Here is a 26,563-nt window from a genome sequence, read left to right on the forward strand (position 1 = left end):
TATACCTAGAAAATGAAAACATTTTTGTTATTTTAGCAAAGGAGAAAAATTATTAGTTTTTATTTCAATATATAGGTACTTAATCAACAGTAAAAATAAAATTAAAGATAGAAAATAGATGTAATACATAAACAAGATTGTATCATTGTCAAAACAAATACATATATATTTGAAATTAAAATGCTAATCGCGTTATTAAAAAAATCAATCTTTTCGAAACAATTTTTTACAACATTCGACATTATTTAGGAACTTTTCAGTAGTATGAATTATATCGAAGTCTGCATCATGTTAAAACATACATTTTTAACTCAAATTTCGAATAAAAAACACAGTCATTAGAGTTAGAAGTACGAATTTAAATTATTCATTAAAAAAAAAGACGATAAAGTTTATCATTAGTATCAAAATAACTGCTATTAAAAATTACTATTTTACTATTCTTGGATAGACTTGGATTCGAACCTGCTTTTTTCGAGCGATTTTTGGGGGCAGACTGTAGAGAAATAAGACGCATGAATAACCTGAAAAATGTTAGAAATAATGAATTAGTTGCTTATGTTCTTCAGGTTGTTTGTGTTGTTCCAGGCTGAAAATCTTCTCTTAGATTCCAACAACAATATAAAGATCGCCGATTTCGGCTTTTCGAATTACTATACAACCGGAGGGGTGTTATCGACGTGGTGCGGATCGCCACCTTACGCCGCCCCCGAAGTTTTTGAAGGAAAAAAATACACCGGTCCCGAGATCGACATATGGGTATGTAAAACTTTGCCCTTTCTGTGTATTTCTTTTGCTCATGTCCCCCTTTTCCAGAGCCTGGGTGTAGTACTTTATGTCCTCGTTTGTGGAGCTTTACCGTTCGACGGATGCTCGTTGCCAGCCCTCCGCGATCGTGTTTTGTCTGGTAGATTTAGGATTCCGTATTTTATGAGTTCTGGTAAGTCATATTTAGGCTTCCACTTACGTCAATGATAAAATCAATGTTTATTCAACGACAATTACGCACGTACATCAATTGTTTATTTGCCAATCCAATCGCGATCCCTGATTTGGCACAAAACTCTGTTCAATTGGTGGTAAATTGAAGGGCGGGGTTTTGGGGCATAGCCGGCTCTTCGGAAATTTTCCCCGATTATTTTTAATGCGGGTACTTATTTTCAGCGAGGTTTTATTTATGCATATGGTAGGTTTGCGATACGAAAATAAATCGCAGATGATAAAAATAGAAATTTTTTGTTTTGGTTGGGTGCAAATGGAAAGAAAGCGTAACGACGGTCTATTGTTTCTATTATATAGCAGTTTAGCGTTCATTTAGCAATTGCGTGCGCCCGCCTGTGACGCATTTTGTGACGTCAATGTTGAACTCGGGTGGGTGGATGGACGTACTGACACCCTGACTTTTAAAACTATTCCAAACAGGGGGTGAGTGACGTACTCCCGAAAGGTCAGCGCAGGCCAAGGATTTTTTGTCAGCAAACAACAAAAACTCTCCCCTGATACAGCGTGACTGAATTACATCAACGTATTCGGATTATTTGTAGTCACAAATAAGAAAACGAAACTTTTCGTACACTAAGCCTTGATTTTGTTACTACACTACACTAGATTACGACTACTTGAGACAGTTTTTGAAATCACTCGATAACAAATTCTTGTTATTTTTATCAAAAAATTCAGAGAGGAAAAAATCGAAAAAAGAATTGATTCCAAATAACCATATTTTCTTGTATTGCAATTTTTAAGCTCCCAAACGTACATAAAAATCAAAACATAATGTTTTTCGTAATCTGTCTGCATTTCTGAATTCCTAAATATTCTGTCTTTTTTCCAGACTGTGAATCTCTCATCCGAAAAATGCTAGTGTTAGAACCCAACAAACGCTATAGCATATCTCAGATAAAAAAGCACCGATGGATGCAAATGGCGATTCCTCCCAGCCTCCCGCCTTTGATTCCCGCCTCTCCAACACAACCAAACGAACAAATCCTTCGCCTGATGCAAAGTCTGGGGATCGATAGTTCGAAAACTCGAGAGGTAAGTCCTCAACACCCTTAAACCATCAACAATTGCACGTCTTAATTACAGTCAATACGTATCGGAAGTTACGATCATCACGCAGCGATTTATTTCCTTTTGCTCGACAAATTACGCCATCAGCTAGTAGGGGGCGAGAATCAGACAGGTGTGCGAGAGGTCCAAAGACGTCGGCCTTCGAATATCGCTGAACAGGCGATGAGGAAGATCGGGAGGGCCAGCACGAGCGAAGACTGTAGAAGGTTACTCCAACATTCGACAACGGCACCGACAGCTAGTAACAGTAAAATAAATGCAGGTACGCGAACTTGCGATTCGCCCCCTATTCACGGAATAGACGCGGCTAAGTTGCTAGCCGCCACCAATAGCGAGGATGCGCTCAAAATACTGAATCAGGCTGCCACCACCACCTTCAGCATGTCGACGGAAGCGACCAAACTCATGTCCACGTTGCAAATGTCGGCGATACCAACGGCCTCCACCGAAACCAGTTTCAACCATCAGCACTACCCATATGGGCATGGGCCGCAGCACGTCGACGTACCAGACACCAAAGGCTCCCTGGGACGCTTCTGCACGAGGTTAGTTAAAGCAAATTTTACATTTTTACAGAGTACAGTAATTTTATTGAATTTTTTCCAGTGGTTACCGCAGCGGCGAGATCCAGACCCAATACTCGAGCTCGACGGACGAAGGCGTCGAGACCGACCTCGAAGACCACACTCCTAGGTTAAGCTACGCATCGTCAAGTTCCTCAAGCGGTGTAGTGACAAACTTCAATACATCGAAAAGCCTCAGCCAAAATTTAAGTTGTGATAGTAACTTCGAAAGTCTGGAGTATCCATTATCGGAATCCAGCGAACTCGCCAGCAGTCTCCCCAGCTGCACCACCATGGGCAAGCCCGACCCCATCACGACTCATACGAGCTACACCCTCGCCCCGCGCCCCATCCTCCACAAACACAATCCGCTCGTCCATATGTCGAGCTTCAAAACCGCGAGGGGGCTCAATCGATCCCCCGTCGACTTCCGCGAAGGTCGCCGAGCCAGCGACGGTCTCGTCGCCCAACAAGTGACCGACACCACGGGAGTTGTAGCCTTCAATTCTCAAAAATTGAATGAAAACTGCAAAGCTAAGGGGGTTCTCGAGCTCCACTTGGTCCAACGCGAAGCTCAACGCCTTCAAAGTCAATACCAAGCTCGCGAGCCTCCCGAAGAAGTCTCTCAGAGACAAAAACAACACACGCAGTACCTCCAACCCAGAGCTAACAAACGGGTCAGCCTCCCTGATAACTTCAGCTATAATACCCCCGCGGAACCTCTCCAAACAGCTATGCAACATCGACTCTTGCAACAGAAACGCCAAATTTTGCAAAAACAGTGCGCCATGTCGACTCACCAGCCCCCCAATGCCAGCGTGGAGGCCGGGGGGCCTTTGGCAAGGAGACAGATGTTAAGACAAGCGAGTTACAAAATTGCCCAACAGCAGCAAGTGCTGCCACCACTGCCGCTAAGCGAGACGGAAAGCAAAGATCTAATGGCGTTTCAAGCACTTGTAGAGAATTCGGGAGAGGCGTGGAGTACTCTCCCGGGGAATATGAGCTCTTGCCAAATTTCGGACGGGGGGGCGCAGGCTACACCCAGCTGGCAAAACACAGCCCCCTGGACTCAGGTACCGCAACGTTTGTGATGGGTGATTTTCAGCGATATTTTAACGGGTTAATAGAGGGCGGGCGGGATTTCGTCATTTTGATTACAAAAAACATATTTATTTCAGCATAACAAAAAAATCCCGCTCGTAGTTTTAATATTTCTTAAATAAAAAAACATATCTAATGAAAAAGTCGTCTTCTCGCCCTCTGTTGCCGCCGAACCGTTTGAAAAGCGCCTAATTGCACTGCGAGGTTTTTGGTTGCACCGGAAGTATTAATTTCCTAGTCGTTTTTAGTGGCTTTTGCATGGTGCAAATTGTATTTCTAGCGATTTAGTACAAATTTATGTTATTTAATTTTAGGTCAATATTATTTATATTGTGCAGCTAAAATAAACCAATTAATTACTTTAATCGTTTGTTTTTTTGTTGTTGTTTTTGTGCATGTCGTGTTTGATTTAATGATGTTATTTATGAATACAGGGACCTGCTTTCCCTGCCAACCCATGGCCACCATTATTACCTCTGAGCGAAAGTCCCATACTCGAACTTACCGAACAAATGGAATCGATGTGAAGAGATTCTTAGTATTTTGTAAATTATTTATTCGTTTTTTATAACTCAGGTGACGATGACCATGTCAATTCGTTGCACTGGCCACGATTCTAGTCATTTATTTAAAAAAAATTGACATTCCAAGTGAAGAACGAGGTAGTGAATAATAATCAAAGTTAGAATTGTGCGTAGAAAGTTATGTAGGAGAACGAACAACAATCAAATAATCAAAAAATCAGACTGTAATAATAAGATAATAAAACAAAAACTGTCACGTAGCTCTTAGAAATGGAATTTATATAAACGAGCTCACATTTGTGTGTTGTGGTGTTTTTCTGAACATCCTGGTATCACATATCACGCATTATATCACTGGAAAAAATCGTATACAGGATGATCAGTCTAACGTCTTTTTTATTTAGAATGAATCATAGTTAGCTTTGAAAAAGCCGTTAAGTAGAAAGCAGCAATAATATATTTGTATATTTGTAAACGTGCCTGGTTTCGGTTTGAATGTTGCTTTTGTTATTTGTTTATATTAAACTCAGTATTATTAAAATGTTGTTTCATTCAACCTCCACCCCCTAAATACATAGGATTATGTAGCGGAATAAAAAGGTTAAATGGTGAGAAAAAATAATAAAATCAGACTTATAAAAAATATCAAGTGTATTATGACACTTCTTGTTTGTATATATTACAGCGCTAAGTCGTACAGTTAACTTCTTAAAATATATTTAACAAGCCTAAACTTAAATTAATCGGAAAACCAATTGGAGAGACCCCAGTATAAGCCTTAAGGCACTACATGGACGGCTTACAATTTCGTAATACTGGACCATAATAACGTTTAAGTAGATCGAACCAAGAGAGCTGTCTTAATTAATATTTGGTATGACTTAAATTACGCAAAAGATTGAGACTTACCTAAATAAATATCAACATATATGCATTAAGTACAGATCAATAATTAGAGTGTTTGGCGCCTCTCATTAGCGGCACTAAAAGTGCAGGTGGCCCTGCTTGTCTCAAAAATGGATGCGCGAGTAATTCCTGTGCTGTAGCTCTCTGTGCAGGATCTCTGACAAGCATCCTATCTAAGAAACTTTGTAGCCTTGCTGAGACTTTATGACTATTTTTCAATTTCGGCGGCGGCATTTCTCTAATTCTCCTCATCGCCTGTAGAGGCGGCTCATTGAAAAATGGCGGCTCGCCATCCACCATTTCTATAACCATAATCCCCAATGACCAAATATCAACTTCCGGTCCGTACGGCAACCGACTGATCACTTCCGGCGACATCCAATACGGCGTCCCAACTAAACTCTTCCGTTTGGGCAACTCCTGAGAGACTTGGGCACAGAACCCGAAATCGGAAAGCTTAACTCTCCCATCCAAAGCTAATAAAATCGAATCTGATTTGATATCACGATGGATGACGCCCTGGGAGTGCAGATAAGCCAGAGCTTTGAGACACTGCTTGCACACAGTGGCGATTTGTTCTTCGTCCATACGGGAATGAGTGACGATGTCGGTGAGGGCGCCACCTTCAAGGAACTCCATTACGACCCACAATTCGTCGTTGACGAGATACGAATCAAACATTTCGACGATGTTGGGGTGGTGGTAGTCGCGCATTATCACCACTTCGTTGAAAAGGAGTTCGCGACGTTGCTGTTTTCGGAGATCCATTTTTTTTACGGCGACTTGACGGCCGGTGGTGCGGTCGTGGGCGATGCAAACGGTGCCGGTGGAGCCCTCGCCGATTTTCACGAAACGCTCGAGGTTCTCGCGCGGGTCCTTTGAAGAAACCACCATCTGGAGGGCAGCACGGAACTGAAAAAAAAAAAACGCACATTCAGACTCATTTCAACTTTTTTAACAATCGACAAAGTAGAAAAATGTAGCCAATATTTCACCTTTTTAATAACGGAATGAGTCACTAATTATTATTGCATTTATGTTGTAAACATATAATAAGTATGAAGTAAGGTAAATAAAAGCTCTGGCCAAGAAAAAGCCAAGAAAAGAAGTAAGCGTTTTTGATTCACTGGTCGCTTTCAGAAAAAAAAATTGGTGTTAACTGATAAATGAAGACCTGTAAATAATTATTTGTTTTTTGTTTATTTTTATTCTGTTTTGTTTATTTTTAAAATGTATCTTTTTTTCCTACAATTTAATAAGTACCAATTTCTCTTGATATCCCAGTTTCGCCATTAAAACTAGCAGCATATTTTTCCGTTACTATGGGGGACGATGTCGTGAGAAAAATGTATTTTTTAAAACTCCCTGTTTGTTCTTCAATTTTTTAAATGGCATCTCATTATAAAAAAAATCCTACAAAAAATTGAATCGATAGTTGTAATTCTTAAATCATTCTCTTTGTCAAAAAAAAAATTAAACAAATATTTTCGCTAAACTCAAAAAATAAAAAAATGTTATTCTTAAAGAACAATCAAATTTTTAATATTTTACGTAAAATTATTCTGACAGATTTGTATAAAAAAAATGTATGAAAATAATTATTAAAGTACAAAAGTGGAAATGTATTTTTTTACAATGAATTTAAAAAAATGTCTTGTCACTCATATTCTATTTTTCTTTTTTAGTCCTTAATAATCAATTAAATCATAATTAGAAACTAAAATATTATTCTAGAGAATAAAAAATGGTTAATAAGAAACAAAATTATAATTTGATAGTAAAGTTCACGTCATTTTCCCTTACATTTTAACATTGTATACAAAAAAAAAACAGGTTTTTCTTTTTTTTAAGATTATGACCAAATGTGTGATCAATTTTCCCTTAGCAACCCCAGTTTGAACAATCGACCAAACCTGTTCGTGTGTCAGCCTTTGTTCGTGATGCTTCGTCGCAGTCTGTGCCACCGCCGCCCCCGGCATTTGCCCCATCTGCCCCCCATTCTTCAAATTCTGATTTTGATCGTGCCTCACCCCATACCCCCCCTGTTGTAAACTCTGATGCGACCCGTGGCTCGAATGCGAGTGCGCCCCCAATTGCGACAGCCCCGCTGACGCCATGGAACCGGCTGGAGACACTTGAGGATGCTCCCTGATTAACCCCCCATAGGTTTCCTGATTCCCATTCAAATGATGGGGCATTTCGTGATTGCTCAATGAGCGCTCCGCCGGCGAGCTCTCCCTAACCTGGGGCTTGCCCATACTGGGGTCTCTCCTCATGGAGGTATATTGTAGTATCTGCTCCTCGGGGACTGCCGGAGGCACGTTGGTGTTCCTGTGACGGAGTCTCGGGGGGCTGGATGAACGTAATGAATTACTGCGGGCCACGTTTGAAGTTTTAGGGAGGAGAATCCCGTTTTGGGGGTTTTTACCAAGGCGGCTGTCGGATCTGTGGTCCCCTCTGACTATAGTTTTCAGGTCTAGGATTTCCGTTGGGGTTATTTCAGAGGGGTCCACAAGGGGCAAAGGCCGGTTTGTCGATTTGAGGATTTGGTTGTTGCCAACGATCGAAGCCCACTGTAACGGAAGCCCCACATATCGCCCTTCGCGTTTATCAAACCCGGTATGAACTCGATGCTCGAAGTTTGTGGGGGGCGAAATCTGAGGTTTCTTCTTCTTCTTTGAAAACATTTCCGTTTGAGACGAAATCACAAGTAGGTTGCTACGCCCCTTTACACCGTTTTTTACGACCAACGGTAACAGTGTCAACACACATAACCTGATCTCGTTTGTTTATTTGATACGTCACGAGTTATTTTACCACTTTTTTAGCATTGTAACACGAGATAAGGCACTAAATTTTAATTATTTTTTGATTTTACGTAAGATTAATCACAAAAAAAGGGAGAAAATAGTAAAAACATGACACCAAAATACACAACTTCGATGATTTAAGATTTAAGCGACTCGAGCGCCACCAAATGGTGACTTTCACAAGCGTGCTGGAATTTGTTAAGGTGGGTTCATACGAAATTACAAGAAGTTAAAAAGTTGCGTAACGCAATATAAATCACTTGGAATGTATAATTAAGTGCGATTTTGACTTACAGTCAAATTCAAAAAGAAGTGGTCGTCACTGTCATTTCGAAAATTAATAAATAATAAATAAATAATAAATAAATAATAAATAAATAATAAATAATTTACATTTTCACAACAAAATTGAGTAAATTCTAAATAATGTAAGTAAATTCGTTTATAGGCACTTACCAATAGATACTTTATGGTAAATTATTTTCTAAAAAAGTGCACAATTATTAAAAATCGAGCAAAATAAAATTGTTTAAGTAATTATGTTCATTCATGCATTAAGTTGTATTAATTTTTATTTTTACCTAATTAATTTTAATGACAATGATAAGTTTTCATGTAGATATAAATTCAATCAAATAAAAATCAAGGCCACCTTGATAAAAAATTGCGAAGTGGAGTTGTGAAAACTTATTGAGATATCCTTAACGCCAGCTGATTTTTTCTCTTTAATTTATGCTTCGTTAAATCTTAATTTTCTGGTGAACACAATTAAGCTTTTTCTTATTACTGTCCCAAATATGCTCAAACCGAGGAAATTGACGTCACTCTGACGCACCGTTTAGTTAATTTTGGACCATCAGACCAAATCAGGACCAGATTTAAAGACATAAATTTTATTAAAATCTAACACAAAAAAAATGTAATAAACAAGAATGAAGGAAAAAAAAATAAGTAGGATTAAGGCTCCCTAAAATCGACAATTTGAAATAAAATATTAAAAAATAATTTTTCGACATTAACTTATTGTCTAAAAGATATTTGTTAGCTTAGAGTGACTGTTGTTACAGCATCGGGCGGGAAATTTGAATCGTGTATAATTTGGCGTAACAATATGTCTATTGTTTGGTATTAATTCATTGTGATTGTTTATTTTTTGTTAGTCAATAACCTTCCAATGGACGTCACTAATGCAGTAAATAAAACAAATCATTTTATCAGTCTATAAATAAATTGGAATCGCATTTGCGGCATGTTAATCAATTGTTGGTGGTAACCTTTGGCATATTACTCAAAAAAGTGTCGATGTAATGATCGAAAGTCGCTCAAAAATAATAGAAAATTTCCTCTGTAGCATTTTGTGACGTCAAATAATTCTTCTAATTCTCTTGTTTACTGTGTGTTTTTATCTCTATTATAATACTTTAATATTAGATATGTAATAAAAATAATAAAATAAACAGAGCTTAAGTAAAACATGTGCGTAATTAATATTTATTCGGATAGGGTAATTGAGTTCAGCTTAAATTTAAGTGGCGCGCGCATGCGCGTCTTAAAAATGTGACAGACCAATATTTTTCTTTACTCTTTTAGTCCATTAGCATTAGTTGACGGCCGGTGTCTGCGTCGAACGTTCTGTGAAAGTCTGTGCGATCTGTTCGAATCCACGTGACCGTCGTCTGGAACCACCCTCCCCTACAATGTTCCCGCAACGAGAATGACCCAAAGGTACCAAAGGGAATCCAATCTTACTTCATTGACCCATTTTTCCATCATCATTTAACAAATCGGGATAGACAGCTCGAAGGTCGCTGCTTACCTGCGAAATGCTATATTTTCTACAAACGTAATTGCATTCCAAATACAGAAATAAATTAATTGACTCCTATTAGGTCATCATTGTACGTGAATGTACCGGATATTGTTAATAATGTCTCATTTGGGGCTATTTATATCGCGGTGGATAAATTGCCACCCGCGAGGAGAGGTACTCCAAGGCGCAAAAGAGACCACACATACTGTGGGTGGTGTGTGCAAAATTTAAGCACGTGGGCTGAGACTAGGTTCACCCAATTATGGGTTTTTAAGGTTTTTAGTGTTCAGCAAATTTTTTTCTTTCTTGGTTTCGGTTTTTTAATTTTATTAAAGCTTTTTTTTCTTTCAAAAAGGTGTTTAACTTATATTTATTATTTTTAGATCAAGAAGTACTCAACACACAAAAAAGTAAACTGTCTTTATCTCTGTTTTACTTATTACACAGTTTCAGCGACGATACCATTTTCTACAATAAATTACAGTACAAGATTTTATTCTGCTTTGATTTAGAAGGACACCTCTTTTTTATCATTTGGAGATGAACGAGTCTGGAGCAGATTTCCATAATATGTACCTATAGGTATATGTATTTAAAAAAAATATGATAATGATACATTTGTTCCATTTTTGGATTTACAAAAATTCTTATTTGTTTCTCAGGACTTAGGGCCGGCGCAAAAAAATTAATATTTCTAGTTGAATAAAACATTGACAGCATAAACGGTAGAGGATTAGATAAAAAATACACTTCAATTTGATGCGTTGCTATTGTTCAAAATCTTTAGCGTATGGCAGTGAGACTATAGAAACTAATTTTAAAAAAATGAATCAGTGGGGTATTTTCTTTATGATAAAATTCATTTTTATAAGGGTAATTGTTAAAAGAGAATAATGCAAAAATTGATAGGTTTTGAATAATTAACATAATAATATTGACACTGTGGGAATTCGGGAATTTATGATCAAGTCTTATATTCAGGATTTTTATTATAAAACAATTTTCTAAGGATCGGTTTCTGAAACGATTTATCGTTAGATAAATTTTATGGTTCCATTATTGCTAAAGAAACAGCAACACGATCAGTGGTACTTTAGCAACTATCGAAACGATAAAATTTATCTAATGTTCCAGAAACCCAACATAAGAAGAAGCATTTTTTTATACCATTTTAAGGTCGCTAAACATTTGTATACAGTAAAATGATTTGTCAAATTGTACTGAAATTTGTTACATGGCAAAAAATTAAATTCTACCGTTTGAAATATTTTTGAAATCACCTTAATTTATTTTGGAGATTTTTTCAATAGTACGAGGGGCCAGATTTATTAATTTGGAAAAGTGCATTTTTTTAGAAAAGTTAGTGATGGAATTACATTTCAATAGAAAGTAAAAACTACTACAATTAAAAAAAGTAATGTGTCCACGACAACGTATATGTTTCAATACAAAACTTATTATACTTGTTTTACTTCAATACATTGATATATTAATTAGTGTAGTTTTTAATCATGAATTACTATTTTTTTAAATGCAGTTGGACGGAATATATTTTTTTATTAAATAAATTAAAACGTCAACTTCTTTAGTATCAAAAATCGCGCTAAAAATCAAAAATATTTAATAGTGGTGAACAAAGTAGATAATGTATTCATGCATATTATAACTATTATTCATTCATTCGCGTTCCGCTCGTTTTCTAAAATTTTTTGTGAATAATTAGGAACCATCTTTATACAGTATGTCTTCGGATTGGGTTTACAAGAAGAAAAAAAAATTATCTTTGATTTGACGCCAAAATTGCAAAGGAAAAACATTTTTTGCTTCACCTAAAACGAGCAAATCTGTACTTAAACTTCATTATTCTGGTTCAGTGAAAAGAAAAGTTAATTTTTCTCTAGATTTTCGACTAATAATTATAATAAATAGAATAATTTTTCTCTGCTTTTTTAAGTCCTATCACATTGGCGGTTTTATTTAATTGACAACTATATGTCACTTTGACATTTAATTTATTAATTAAATAATGATAATTCTTGTTAAAATGACTTTGGTTTTTATCTTAAAGCTGTTTCTTTGAGTTGCTATTTATTAAAATTATGTATTTCACAAACATTTTTGTTATTTAACTTGTGTAAACTCATTTGTCAAAGTGACATCATTGTCAAAATAAATAATAAAACCGCCAATGTGATAAGACTTTAAAAGCAGAGAAAAATTATTCTACGTCCAAAATCAAGAGAAAAATAAACTTTTCTTTTAACTGAGTTAGAATAATGAAGTATAATTACATATTTGCTCGTTTCAGGTAAAGCAAAAAAAAGATTTTCCCCTGCAGTTTAGACATGAAATCAAAGATAATTTTTTTTTCCTCTTGTAACTCAATCCGGGGACATAATACTGTATGTTTGTTGGATAACACGTTATTATTTTTTATTCAACTTTCTTTTCCTATAACATTTAGTAAATATGTTGAACCAAGTTGATATTTTAAACAAAGGTAGCTTTTTTAAATCTTTTTTTTTAATACAGTTTTATAGCTCAGTGAATATAGTAAAACTGCTCTACTTACTCAAAATTGTATTCTCGTAGAAATTTTGTATATGAGAAACCGTTTAGTTCAAGAAGTACCTACTCATAATTTGTATACTCGTAATAGTTTACTTTTTGTTTGGTTAAAAAAACATTCTCTAATTAGATCTTAAAGGACAATGTATGCTTAAAAATTGTTGCAAAAAGGCGTTTCCTATGAAACATTTGTTTACAGTACTTAATTTACTTTTATAAAAACCATTCTTTATCAACAACTTTAATTAAAGTTGTTTACTACCAAAACAATAACAAATATTGAAAAATCAAGTTGGTTTAAGTATATACTTCATGCTCTTGCTTTGCTTTTTTGAATTTTCGATAAATTTAAAGGTTCCATAAATTATGGAAAATATTTCAATAAAAAATGCAATCAAACCACAATTTATACAACTTTTCTATCCGAAAATCCCAAATTTCTCTAGTTATGTGAAACCCCAGACGTTTGCAAATACCTCGACTTAATCAAAATCAATAGAGTTTTTGATGGTCGTACGATCGCTTACTTTGCAATTTATCAACTATACAACAAAACTAGAGAATTTTGAAACTTCTACGTCCAGAGGTCATCTAATCTTTTCTTTCTTAATTTTAGGTAAAATGAAAAAATCACGTGTGGTGTTATCACATCTCGCTGTGTAATTAAATCCCAGCGTATAATTTTTCATGTTTATGCATAAATGAGTGACTCTTGAATACTAAAATCCAACAATTTGCTCAGATAACATTGTTCTCTCCTGATATATGTCTTTATTGCACCTTTATGGTAAAAAGCGTCATTCGTGGGTCGTACCGTTGTGCATCTTGCCACTGAGTGAGTACTAATTCAGTTTTCTTCTTTCAGACGAACCTCCGGATGATTCCGTTTTTGTAATGGAGTGGTAAGTGGCATGCCAGTTGCGAAACCTTCTGACGTCAATCTTAAATGACTTAATGTAATTGACCCACGAAGAGCGGCTAACGGGGGCCCACTTGCACTTAAATCAGTTCTTTGGTTTTATCGATAGGCTGCAATATCAACGCCATATATGCCCGAGGTTTGGCCGGATTGAGGCCAATGATAGCCGAGCAAGGCCATCGTAAGACTCCATTTCACGAGAGAAAGTCAGCAAAAGACTAGCGATAAACCCATGACAGACAGAGGCGGCTCGTGCGTCGTGTAAAATGACGAAGAGACATTATTTATTTATTTTATTCCGGACTGGAAATATTGTTTCCCACGAGCCGCCACTGGCAATAATCACAAAACAAACACGATAAGAGTCTCTTCAGTTTCAGTAATTTCTGGTCGCGTCGCGTGGAAGAGACTTCGACGTCCTGGTGGTCCTCCAAGCATCACTTCGAGGACCTCCTCAGCCATGAGATGATGGCAAACGAAGACTTGCGCGAGGTTCTTCGGCTTAAAGCCGAGCGGCATCGCGAGTATTATAAGAATTTAACAGAATGCGATAATACCGACGATCGGGTTTTGGAACCAAGTGAGAAGATGGCGCCACCGGTCGCATCCAACGTCGATTTGATCGACGACGCGACTATAAAAGAACCTAAAAGGCAGCGCCGGACTGGGGTATATGAACTCAAGTCGGGGAGCATTTTCAAAAGTGTGAAACTCCTGAGAGAGAATTATATTGCCATGCTACAGAAAACAAAAGAGAGGTTCCAGGAGAGGGATGAAACGTTGCTTGCACCCCCCAGTGGGTACAGCACTGGGACTAGCGATGACGAACGCGAAACAAAGAATAAGGTACAAAGGTGCGGAAGTAGCGACTCGGCAATGGGGCACAGCGAAGATGAAGTTTGGAGAGAGAAGCAAGACGTAAAGAGCCCCTACAGCCCTCGGGGGTCCATTGATCACGATAATGTTCCAAGTCGTACCCTCCTTGAATCAAAGTGCGTGCCACTTCCGGTCGACCGGAAGTTCAGTGACTGTGCCAGTGATTGTGACTATAATGACAGTCGGAGGCATAGTTGTTACACCGATGACGGAGAGGAGCCTCGTTGTCGGTACTGGAGGACCCCTTCGGTGGTTGTGAGTGATTATTCGGACGATATCATGGGACTCACTCTTGAAGACATTGAGTACATCCGGAGTCAACGCAAAGAGTCCTCATCACCGGACTCAAGTCTGCATAGTTCTTGCAGCAATTTGAATTATTGTGGCTCGACGATTAGTGGTCTCGAGTCGGAGTATGTCCTCAGGAAGCCGTTCCGGAAGTCGTCGAATTGTTCCACATGCTCAACGTTGAGTGACGACGAAGGGGATAATCTCCAGGTGAAAAAAGAGGTAAGTTTGAAATTTCGCGAAGAATGGCAATAAATTCTGAGTGGAATCCGGATTAAGAAATAAATTGTTGCGCTCGGTTGCACGGCTATTTTAAGACTTTTAAACACTCGGAGCCAATGTAAACGGAGTAAATTTATTCTCAAAGGTTTTATTTGGATGTATAAAAATTAACGAATAATAAACACTCGTAAGGATTATGAAACGTTTTTTGTAACAAAAGAAATGCAATTTTAAAAATTTGCTAATAGAAAATATCAAATGGTTTGCTTTAAAATAAAAATATTGGACATCTTTTTAAATAGAAGAATAGTAAAAAGGTAAAAAAGAGACACACAGCCAAAACGGTTAAAAAAATTATTTCTTTTTTTTGGGGGAATTTACAACAGCTAGGGAGGGAAACTTGTATGTATTATTAAAAAATTGTAATTTGCAAATTTTTTGTTTGTTTTTTTTTGTTTCCATAAAGTTCCTGGTGTGCGTAAGTTGCAATCTTTCTGTGTGTATTCTGTGCAATTATGATTATCATGTGATGATCAATTTTTTGACCTATTTTACCTAACAAAAATCATTAATGAATTTAGTATTTTTCAACGTCGCAAACGGCAATATAATAACCCACCCTTTATATGTATGTATGTATACGTGCTACAACAACATAAGATTCATAAATCAATAAGTGTCCAATTAAAATAGATACTTTATAAAATAATTGTTTAACATTTCATTATAAATGAATAATGATGGGGCTTGAAATTAATTATTTTATCACAAATTTGACCTGTGGGTCAAGAGAGCATTTTCACTACACTACGTGACGAAAATCAAGTAAAATATGATGAATAGACTAAATTGGTCAATTAACTTAGAATTTTATGTTAAAAAAGAGATTCAGAATTAATCCGACCAAATAATGCAAAATGGTGTCTATTATTTTCTATGTAAAAGAAAGGTTTAATGGGCACAGTTCTGATAAAAGTTTTTTTTGTATTCTTATAATTAATATGCTATGTAATTGAAGACGATCTTGTCGAAGGAAATTAACGAAGGAACATTTTTTTATTAACTAAAAGAATGTAAATTTAAAGTTCATAATTTGTAAAATTTAATACGTTTGTGATTTTAAAAGGGTAATTAAATTTTCACAAAGCCGCGATAGAGATCGGCCCGGAATCGTTTCTCGCATGTTATAACGGGACGGCGTTCTCGTTTTGAAAAAATCATTTGAGGGAAATTTTTCGTTGCGCGCTATATAACCGGAAATGTAGAAAAGTTTAAATGACCGGTTCTGCAACGTAATAAAACGTTACGATTAAATTTATAAAATGTACACACATCGTAATCACCTATTTACCATCAACTACAATGTATTCCTATATTCCATCAACATATTTTTTCCATTTGGTTTTACGACTTTCGATGTGTCACCGAAATGACGATATCTTAATTATTTTCCGCATTCTTGTTTGATTTTTTTCCACAAATAAAAGATTTTTCTGTTTCGACAGATGTTACACGAAGAATTTCTTCGAGTACTATAATTTTTTATTTCATAAATCTTCACTGTATAGAACGCTATTTTTGTTGAATTTACAATTACTACAAACCAGTTTTTATTAATCGATTTCACTGGATCAATTATTACTTTTAATTAATTCAGTTAATTAGAGGACGTCCCGTTCATATAAATTAATTAATTAGAAGTAAGTAGAATAAGACTAAAATTAGGAATTGGTTTAAATGATATTTTAATTATTTTAATTGATCGAATTCAAATTAATTTGAAAGAATTTTTATTAATCAAATTTTACGAAAATTTACAATGCCTCCTGGGGGGCCTACGACTCTAATTTGTACTTCCTGTAGTAAATCGCCATCTTCGCCATTAAAGGCACCGTCGTTTTTATTTTAATTTGAATAAAAAAATGGCCGGATGACTCCGGTGGTCCATTGTTTTTCGGCTCATCGATTTTTTTTTTGTTTTGGGAACAAATTGTACCGCTCGCGGAAAAATCCAGTCCGTTACTCTCTCATAAATATTTAGGTGTAACACGAATTTTGATTTATCGCCCTTTTCGGATTTGTTAAGTTGTCACCCTGGGCGTCAAATTGGCGTCTGATTTATACCACTTTTCGAGTACGGGCGAGTTATTTTAATTAAAGGCAATTAAGATGATGTAAGTTTTAATAAAGTCTGTGCAAAAAAATAAACGCACACCCACGGACTCGAATTAGGTACAGATAAAGTGCCGCAAGTTTGCCTAATTTGGCGGCGAATATTGCAACGATGCATACTTTACTCAGCTGTCGTGTTTATTGCAAATAAATTTCGAATTGCATTTGCGAAATGCGTCTCATTCTTCACAATGAACCATCAAAATCTTATTAGCAGCCGACGCGAGTCAAAAACTTGACGCATAAAAGCTTTATCAAGACAGAAGGTGCCGACCGAATTTGCTTACAATGTATGAATGCAGGGAGCTTTTTGCCAAGGCGAAATTCCGGACTGGAGAGTTTAATGACCATAAGTGGGGAATTTCAACGCAAAAGTTTGATTTTGATTGATTGTGACGCACGTTTAAAAAAAACACATAAAACAAGAGAAAAGGTAAAGTAAGTGGAGCTTTGACTAAAACGGAAAATAAAAATTTATTATTATACCTACCCTTATTGAGGAAGTAGGAGGAACTGATTTATAAAGTCTGTCTATGTTTGCTTGAATTTTATGGTGCAATAGAGGCAGTTAATACGATCCAGAAATACTGTGTCTGTTGGTAACAGATTTGAAAGTATTTTTGTTAATAATTTGAAACACTGCAAGTTTTGCTTGACAAATATTTGACGTACATACAACTCCTCAAAATTGTTGAGTTGTTGTTAATCAAAAGCGTACCCCAATGGTAACCTTTAAAAATTAGAGTCAGGATTGCCAACAGATTTATTCATTGTGGATCATTTTGTATTTTGGGCCTTTAGCGATATATTGTAAAGGTTGTTTTTTTTACGCTCATTAAATTCCTCATAAACTAAAGTCTGTTTTTCTTTAAATGTAAATGTCAAATAGTTTTAACGTTGGCACCCCTAACACATTAATTCATGGTAATCTTAATAAAGGAAGTTGGCAGTTCCGATTTTTGATTTAATTAAAAAAGTCATTAAACTTTAGCAAAAAAAGTCTATGAAAATTGAGAAATGTATACACAAAAGCGGGAACAAATTGGGTACCACGAATAGTTTTTAGAAATTTGAAGACGAAAAGTGTGCAAGCAGAAGTCAGAAAAAGACCACCGCTGCAATTTAGACGCAATTTGTAATGCAGGTTTGCTAAACATTTTCTAATTTTTTGTAAGAAATTGATGAAAATACAACATAAACATCAAAGAGAAAAAACGTAATTAGTAGGTCTGGATGCATCGTTTTTGAAGAACGAGATGAAAAAGTAACAATTTTGAAACTAAAGCTGAAGAAGAATTTAGAAAACGCATCAACTTTGAGCTCATTTCAATAAATTACACAAAATTTATTGCCGATATTTATAAACCCTGCTTGTAACTTTTGCAAAATAACTTTTTTCTGTACAGACACCCTGTTATATTAATGTTTTTGTACTAACAAGCTCATTTTTGTCTACAACATTGTGTGGTTCTATCAATATTATTAGCACTGATTTCTGTCTCTGGACATTAGGTAGTGATGTCTGTCCCCAGGTATTCGATTGTAAAGGCTTACAAAGAGCAAACAACCACACAAGATTCATAAAAGTCAAAATTTTGCCAACATCACAACATGAAAACATAATTACAATTTTTTAACAAATTTTTTAGGGACAAAAACAACAAACAAGCAAAATTTATGGCTATGGAGATAAGCTGCTAGCAATTTTTTTACCAAAATTTTGACTTGGTAATTTCCATTAAAAAAAATAACTACAATAGTTTGGTAAGTCAAAACCATAAAATTCCGTTAAAAAAACGACTATTTTGAAAGACGAGTACAAGAGAAATTTTTTTACAGTTTGATTTTGTGATGGTATATCTGATTAAGAATAATAATATTAATGTCTTTCTTGACTTTGATGTGTTCCTAGGGCACGACTACTTTAAACAAAAAATAGGATTTGAATTGGGGCAAAAGCAAAACGCACTTTTCCGCCTTGGTTACATTTCCTTTCCATTTTTTATTTGGTTCCTGGGCCATAAAACTGCAATTATCGTCGCTTATTGCAATCGCGTCCTTAGTTTGAATGACAGCAGCTCACACACGAACTGGTAGTATGGATAGTACGAGCCTAGGTAGGCCCGCGTCCATGTGTGGGTAGTCAGTGCTTGCTAAAACTCGGTGTTGTCTGGACCGAAATCTCGGGCCGATAAGAGCGCGTTTATCGTCCCCAGTGCAATGGTGCTAAAAAAAAGTGCGCATTTCCTCCGTGCCATCTCTTTGGGGTGAAGCCATTTTCACGGGTAATCAAAGCTCAGGTTGGAGTCGTTCCGAGCGTTCCGTTCTCGTTGGAAGCTCGTAAAAACTAACGCAAACAATGCCAGATGCTATTCGGATTATTCTCTGACGTAAATTGATCGAAAAAATGAACGTTTTGTCAACATGTGGTCGCGATCGGTGAGGGTTAGAGGGACACGTGGATACCTGAATAATTTTTCCTCAAATAAAAAATATATTAGCGAGAAGTTAATTTGTTGATTCGTGGGGCCACGAGGGAATTTTACGTTCGTCGGGAAGCCGCAGGCCGAAAGATCGTGCGATATGATTTCCACAGATGGTTGCGGTTGAATGGGTTTTAATTATTTGAGTAAATAGGAGTGCTGAGATCGGAAAATTTGCCGGTTTTGGGACCACAGAAAATATTTTTGTCCGATAAAGGTGACGTCAAACAGGCTGAGTTATGGTTTGTTGTTGTTTGCAGTAAATATTAAAATAAATCGATGAAAAAAACATTATTACTACTTATAATTATTGACGTATAAAGACATCAGGTACGAAAGAGAGAAACTAAATTTTTATTTTCTTGATTTTGAAACCATTGCTGTTTAAAAAGGACAACAGAAAAACTTTTTTCTAGTTATGTTTTTTGTTTATATTTTTTAATTATGATATCACAAACGGCAAACGAGATTTAATCTAATCAGACTATTAAAGCTCCTATAATAGTGCTGAAATGAGTCACTTCAGTACATGATTTAATTTTTATTAGTTTTGTAGCGATGTTTTGTTTTAATTCACTATAAAAAATAAACCAAATATTCTCATAACTACATGCATGACATTCAAAGTATTTTCTTAATGTAAGTAGAACCTTTTAAGAAACCCATATTAAAATTGTGAAATGATAAATTATAGTGTTTTTAATTTTTTGTTTTTATTAGAAATACAAATCGATAAAGTTAATGTGGATTAATAAACTTAGATGAAAGCTTGAAAGCGAGTCTTTTAAATTGTAACCAAGATTTAAAAAATCTTTTAATATTATCAGATATTGATGTGCAGAAACTATTTTTGTATGTTATGAATTCTATAATACGTATTACTTTTATAAAGATTTATAATATTTTTTAACCTAAAAAAACTTTATAGGTATTTACTATTGTCATAAATTTTATTTTATCTGAATCAGGGATTAATGTATTTGGGTCACCTTTAATTTCTTCAAGAAGAATGATTTTTGTACGTAAAAGTGTTCATATTTTTGATCCTGACTGTACGCTGTTTCCAAAAAGAAAACTATGGCGTTTAGACTTTAATCTGATCGATGTCGCTTTTAAAATTTCAGTGTATTGTAAGCATGGCAAACTTGCTTGGACAGTCAGTAGAACCCGTTTAATTTTAATCTTTTTAAATGGTCCTTATTTCTTGATCAAGAATTCTAGTTTTATTGCGTATGGGACGCTTTAAACGTCGTGGTAATTATTTTATGATTGTGTTTTTTCTTTAGAAGGTTTAATTGACTTAATTTTCACAGTATAAATGAGCTTACAACTTGTTGGTTAATTAAAATTATTTCGAAAATATTATTGACAGGTTTTACAGCCTGGTTTACTATATTTTGAATTAATTTTTTTCATTTGAATGAAGCGCCAAAGTATTCTAGTAACGAGGAAGACAAAGCTATCGTCAAGGATTTTTCACACTTGACTTCGGGCCTTGAAAATACGTAGTACTCCTAAGCACCCATTTCCGCACAAATTTTCTGAGTTTTCCATATCAAAAGCAGTCACGAGACCCAAATCAACTGTTAATCAGCGTTTGTAGTATGCCAAATTTTCGCCCCGGGACAATTATTAGCAGCTATTCTTCTGGTTAATTATCGATCTTTTGTGCCTTTTTAGGCCAAAACTTTTGGATTGACTTTCTAATTGAAATCAGAACTCTTTCAATCGAAGAGGAGTCGTTAAAATTTTATTATTTCGTCTAATGATTCCGGTTATTAATTCGATAATTATTCAAAAATACGGGGTGGTTCAAAAATAGCGACCCAGATTGCTTGCAGAACGTTGAACTCGGAAGAGAGTGACGATTTGGGGAAAAATTGCTCGGGCGTGTTGAAAAGCATTTTCATAATTACAGCGGATTTAATTGATGTAACAAATGAACGACGATTTTATAATCCGAGGGAAACTCGATTTTTTCAATTAGTAAGACTTACGATAAATCGAGTTAATTTGTTACTACTTTACAGTTAAGATAAGTGAATAACTTAAGTCGGGTTTAAAGTGAGGTTTTAATTACATTTTGTCACGATATTCGATGATTCGATTATTTTATATCAGACGTCTATTAAACTAACGTTTTAAAAGGTTCTTTTGAACTTTTACGTGTTTTGTTCCATTAAAATTCATTTCGATTCAAGGTTTTGTACATAAAACCAATTGTTTTAATAGTAGCTAATGAAAAGTTTTCGTGATGGAGTAATTCCAATTTACTATATTTTTTAACAAAAAGAACAATAAGTCATCTTAACGCTTTAAAAACAATGTTTCTTATTTTTGTTTACTTTGAACTCCCGTGTAACCACAATATTTAGAATCGTTTAAACACACATACTTCAAAAATGATTAAAAAATTTTAATTTGGGTATTTTTTGACAAATTTTTCATTTGTTTTTACATATTATATTTAGTGTCGCGTTTTTGCTCCCATAATTGGACAGATTGCCGATCTTATCTGTCTCATATTTCGACGTCCAATTTGCCCCGCAATTTGTGGTGTTAATTCGTGAGAACATGCAAGAATTCGCGTGAAAATCCTCACATGTGTAATAATTGCCTCTATCCCATAATTACAAGCGACATATAACTTAAATACCGTTTTAAGCTTCTGAAGAAAACGTGCAAAGCCTCACCTCCTGATTTATCGTTCTTGAAAACTTATTAATTTCGAAATGATAGCCACGGAATCGCTTAATCGCCGATCTTTGTCGAGATAAATCACTTAAATCGGCTAATGGTCTCTAATGCATTAAAATCGTCCCGTCATCGAACTAAAAAAAATGGAGAAGAAATTGTTATTATTCCGGGGAACCAGTAATGGCGAATTAACATAACCAATACGATTTAATTGCTTGTTTTATGCAAATGCTGTGGAAAGCTGCATCGCGATAAGGAACATTGCGGTTCTCCGGTTATGATTTGCTGGGGAAAAAATCGACGTAAGCGAGAAGGGATTGGTCGAGATGGTTTATTGCATGGAGAACAGAATACATAAAGTATTTGCACACAGAGAGGGACGGGGCAGTTTGTCTTGTTGCACAATTGTAACGAGAGGAAAGTTTCAGACGATTTGCACAAGAGTAGTTAACTATTAGACAAATTACGAGACGGAGCACGAGAAAACTGAACAAAAATTTTAATTTGGCACAAACTACCAGGTGAACAGAAATATGAACTAAACGTTTTTTTTTCTTCAACTATTTATTTTTCAAAAATATAATTGATGAATGATAAAGTACCACTAAAAGTGTGGCGTTTATCAAGAATAGTTGGTTTTGTTTTAGAGTTCAGCGGAATTTTTTATGGCATCTTACTATATTTTTTTTACAAAGACGATAATCAATTTGAAAAAAAATCGCATTCTCAAAAACAAAGCAAAATTTTCTTTCTTAAAACAACACCAACACTTTAATTTTTATTAATAAAGTATTGCTTTCTGAAGGCAAATGATTTAAAAAACACGCTTGGTTCCATACTCTTTATTCTTGTATCTGAAGGACACCAAAAGGATAATATAAATGATGTAGTGTGGTAAAAAATAAACGTCTTAAATTTATCATTAGTGGAACTTACCATTTTTCAGATATTTTGCGCAGGAGAATATTAAACAAAATTTATTTTTCTAAAAGGGCCGCATTTAATTTTTGACTGCTTTGTCTTCGACCACTGAAAAAATATTTATTTTTCTCTTTTTTATATTCTGCAATTTGGTACCTAAATTTTCTTTGATATTAGGAGATTAATTACAAATAATTTGAATAAGAATTGTCGAAACTCCGTTTTGGTTGAGATAGTTGCGATTTTTGTATCACATCCGAGAAAAATGTATTTTTTGTTCACGGCAAGCTTTGTAAATTTGGTTTTGGTCGTGTCGTAAAACTCGTTTAAATTTTATATTTTAAAACGGTTCATTTTTTTCGCTTAAGCATTCAACGTTTTATTACGCACGAGACGATTTAAATGACATGGTAATTATTTCTTGATTGTCCTTTTCCGTTAAGATTTTAATTGATTTATTTTTACTGCAAACGAGCCAATAACTTGCTACCTAATTAAAATATTTTGGAAAATAATATGTAATAATAAGAGACTAGTTTATATACTCTGGCAAATAAAAAACTTTCTTCGAGCGTGAAAGTGTCCTCTCGATTTATTACATCTTGTTGAATTTTTCCTCGAGTATTTGGCATATCTTGCTTGATCATGCGTACGTTCTATTTAAGATAAGTTGAATGGGTTTTCGATCAAGTCGTGAACGCGTTTGCGTACCTACATAATCGATTAATTTTTCATTCCGGTTGTAATTAAGGCTAAACCAATCCCGAAAAAACTTGCTTCCATTAATTAAAATCCAACATTTTACGATTTAACGTTTTCCAAATATTTTATTTTAGCATCTCGACAGGCCATCAAGCCGAAATTATAAACACTCGTTGCATAATTAGCAGTAAATCAAACTCGACCGTCTAATAAATAACTCAGCGGACGCTTTCACACCGAAACAATTATTTCGTTAAACGGCCGTCATTGTTATTAATTAGAGTGATTTCGCGGCGCGGAGATTTCGACGCTAGATCAGACCGGTAACCTCCCTTCAATTTAATTCCTTGATGTTTATTTTCTCTTGTCGGTGTTATTCACCTGTCAAAATAAATGCGGGCCGTAATTTTATGTTTGGGTAATCGCGAACGAGCTTTGTTAGACACCTAATGAATAATTCCGCCACCCGTTATGGTAACGAAGAGGACATAATGCTAATTTCATTGGAAAAACATACAGTGATTCGGTTTATTATACGAGTGGAGAAATTCCGGAGGTGTGGACGTGAACTGTTCTCACAAAAACTCCACATAAGTGAATTAATTGATTACTAGGTCGCGGTGGTCCAAAAACACAAGTCAAATCGACAAAAACGTTACATTAAACCAGCGGAAAAAGCTCGATGAAGCTTAACGATCTGTTGCTCAAATTTGAACAACTGCATGGATGGTAGCTTCATGAATAAAATCGCAAAAAATTGAAATGTAAAATCGCAAAACAAGTGACTGGACGAAGCGGCCCTTTTGAAGAAATTAAAGTGTATCCAAATATACCTTACTACTAGTAAGGTCTCCAACACTTTGTTTTTTAAGGATTTTGACCTTGTTTTCAAAGGTATATGTATTTAAAAAAGCAAAACTATATGAGCTTGTTCAGCACAGACTTTTTTTAAATTAGTTTCACAACTATAATTATAGAATCTGATGAAGTCAGTTCAGAGACAATATACTTAAATTCGGATAATGAATATTGAAAGTACTAAATCAAATGAAGCAGCTTTTATTTGAAAATTCATTATATTTGTATGAAGTTGCTTTGAATTTCTTCTTTTTTAAAAAGTACAATATACTATTTCTATGTCGAAAAATACCATTTACATCAAATGAAACACCAGGAAATAGTATAGGTATGTTAATAATTCTGTGTTGTTTGGGTTTCATGGTAGGTACAACATTCATTCAATTCAATATAATAATAATAAGCATATAGTAATCATGTATCAATTAAAAATTGTTTGAATATTTTTATTACTGGGTAGTCCTAACTCATGAACGTTTCCAGAATGCTTTATTTGAAAAGTAGGAAAGTCTATAATAGTATATTATGTAACTTGTGCCATACACGCCACTTTAGACATGAGAATCTCTAGAGAAGTTTATACACGTATTACATACTAGGTATACTTTTTCTACAACCACTACAAAAAAATATACTTACATTAAAAATTAAATGACAGAAAGCTAACTTCAGCCCGTGACTAATACGATAGTTGCTATTAGCAACGTAACTAATACGTATATTAGTCACGGCTTGTAAAGATGTATACAGGGTATTTCACGAGTGATAATGAGCCTGGCCAAATTTGAACTACAGCCAGCAATACATTTGCATAGGCTTCATGGATTTTGATTATGAATTTTAAAATTAATAAAACATAGTTATCGCGTGACCGACACAAAGAAATTGACAAGACGGTTTATCTAACATTGGAAAACACTTTAGTGATTCAAACCTTTTTGGAGCGTTTCTATTCAGGAAACATTGTCTTTACAAATGCACAACGGCAGAAGCATTTTTTCCCAAATTCGCCATAAATGAGAATCTGATCTGTTTTCTCATCGTTCGAATGCATTTTGACTTATTGATAAATTTAATGTCAGTTGTGATAAATAAAATTATTGGAAGCAAAGTTAACATGGATTCATAATTAGTTTTTCAAACAATGCGATATTATTGGGCAATGTATTATTGGGCAATGCCCTAAACAACAAGAAAAATGTTTTAAAAAATCTGTCTATAAAAATTTCGAAGTTATGGGAGTTTAAATTTTGCACTTTGACTATTTATTTCTGTTGGAAAAATAATTTTCCAAGTTTTTTTGCTACAGGCTATAAGAAGAGGAAACAAGGAAGCTGTATCCTAAATTATAACTCTGTTTAATGTTATTTGTGGCTTTTATTTGAAAAATGTTTGTACCTTTACTAAATAAGTATAAAAGAACATATACGAGAGCATCAGTTTTATTAAATAGACAAAAAAATGTTAAATGTCAAAATCTTTTGACAGATAGAATTTTTTTAACATTTTTTTAGTACTCTGGAGGACTAACAATTACTCCATTTCAAGGAGGTGCGCGACTTTCCGGAAAGCCTGTATATGTAGGTCATGGAAATATATACGATAATTCGTGTTTTAGATGTGAGAGTAGAAAAAATAAAATTTATTTTCATCTATAAAGACAACTTCTCCAGAAGGTCTTTGGTAGATGTGAGAGATTTGATTTATAAATGGTAAATATTCTGATATTAATTTTGGATCTCTGTATCGTTTGCTATTGATCAGACAGACAATAAATGAATTTAAATAATCCTGTAAAATTTAGATGCTGTAGTGGGAATATTCAATAATGCCACAAATGTTATTGTATAATCTTTTAATTACGTACCTTCAGATTCACTTACTTAATGAATCACAACCAGAAGACATCTAAAACAAAAATGTGATAAAAAAAACAAACCTTTATTCAACCTACCAGCATTTTGTAACTCCCTGCACCTGCAATGAATTGAATAATTCAAAGTTACGGTCAATTCATAGTGGCCATTTAATTTATTGCGAAGTTGACAGCCCCAAGCTTGCCACCTCTTG

The 26,563-nt window shown here is 34.9% G+C and overlaps 3 protein-coding genes across 6 annotated transcripts in view; 2 read left to right on the forward strand and 1 right to left on the reverse strand.

Moving 5' to 3' along the window:
• The window catches only part of LOC123005395 (serine/threonine-protein kinase SIK2-like), a 10,594-nt gene extending 5,792 nt beyond the window's left edge, over positions 1-4,802 (forward strand). For both annotated transcript variants that reach the window (XM_044399120.1, XM_044399121.1), the window contains 6 exons: positions 589-759; positions 817-940; positions 1,835-2,037; positions 2,089-2,618; positions 2,680-3,709; positions 4,172-4,802. In XM_044399120.1, the coding sequence (XP_044255055.1) occupies positions 589-759; positions 817-940; positions 1,835-2,037; positions 2,089-2,618; positions 2,680-3,709; positions 4,172-4,264 (2,151 nt within the window). In that variant the 3' untranslated portion in view covers positions 4,265-4,802. The remainder of the gene's footprint in view (positions 1-588; positions 760-816; positions 941-1,834; positions 2,038-2,088; positions 2,619-2,679; positions 3,710-4,171) is intronic.
• A 92-nt stretch (positions 4,803-4,894) lies between these two features.
• LOC123004807 (serine/threonine-protein kinase PAK mbt) lies at positions 4,895-8,134 on the reverse strand. Of its 3 annotated transcripts, none has more exons than XM_044398252.1 (3): positions 7,081-8,134; positions 5,171-6,079; positions 4,895-5,116 (listed from the first exon to the last, which is right to left on the reverse strand). In XM_044398252.1, exons 1-2 carry the CDS (start codon positions 7,852-7,854, stop codon positions 5,207-5,209), a joined length of 1,647 nt encoding a protein of 548 aa, XP_044254187.1. In that variant the 5' UTR covers positions 7,855-8,134; the 3' UTR covers positions 4,895-5,116; positions 5,171-5,206. The 3 variants fall into 3 exon arrangements, with proteins under 3 accessions (XP_044254187.1, XP_044254186.1, XP_044254185.1); XM_044398251.1 differs by having other exon boundaries at positions 4,895-5,120; XM_044398250.1 differs by having other exon boundaries at positions 4,895-6,079.
• A 1,441-nt stretch (positions 8,135-9,575) lies between these two features.
• LOC123004643 (inositol-trisphosphate 3-kinase A) overlaps positions 9,576-26,563 on the forward strand; it is a 30,421-nt gene continuing 13,433 nt past the window's right edge. The window contains exons 1-3 of the mRNA XM_044397994.1: positions 9,576-9,702; positions 13,221-13,257; positions 13,649-14,660. Coding sequence (XP_044253929.1) covers positions 13,250-13,257; positions 13,649-14,660 — 1,020 coding nt within the window. The 5' untranslated portion in view covers positions 9,576-9,702; positions 13,221-13,249. The remainder of the gene's footprint in view (positions 9,703-13,220; positions 13,258-13,648; positions 14,661-26,563) is intronic.

The sequence above is a fragment of the Tribolium madens genome, unplaced genomic scaffold (assembly GCF_015345945.1).
Source record: "Tribolium madens isolate multiple individuals breed KSU strain unplaced genomic scaffold, Tmad_KSU_1.1 Scaffold_20;HRSCAF=117;Tcas5.2_LG4, whole genome shotgun sequence".
Classification (NCBI taxonomy): Eukaryota; Metazoa; Arthropoda; class Insecta; order Coleoptera; family Tenebrionidae; genus Tribolium; species Tribolium madens.

Coding starts and splice junctions, on each gene's coding strand:
- LOC123004807 (XM_044398252.1), bottom strand. CDS start 7,854: ATGTTTTCAAAGAAGAAGAAGAAACCTCAGATTTCGCCCCCCACAAAC. Junction 6,080..7,080: donor AAAGGCTGACACACGAACAG/GTTTGGTCGATT, acceptor TTTTTTTTTCAG/TTCCGTGCTGCCCTCCAGAT.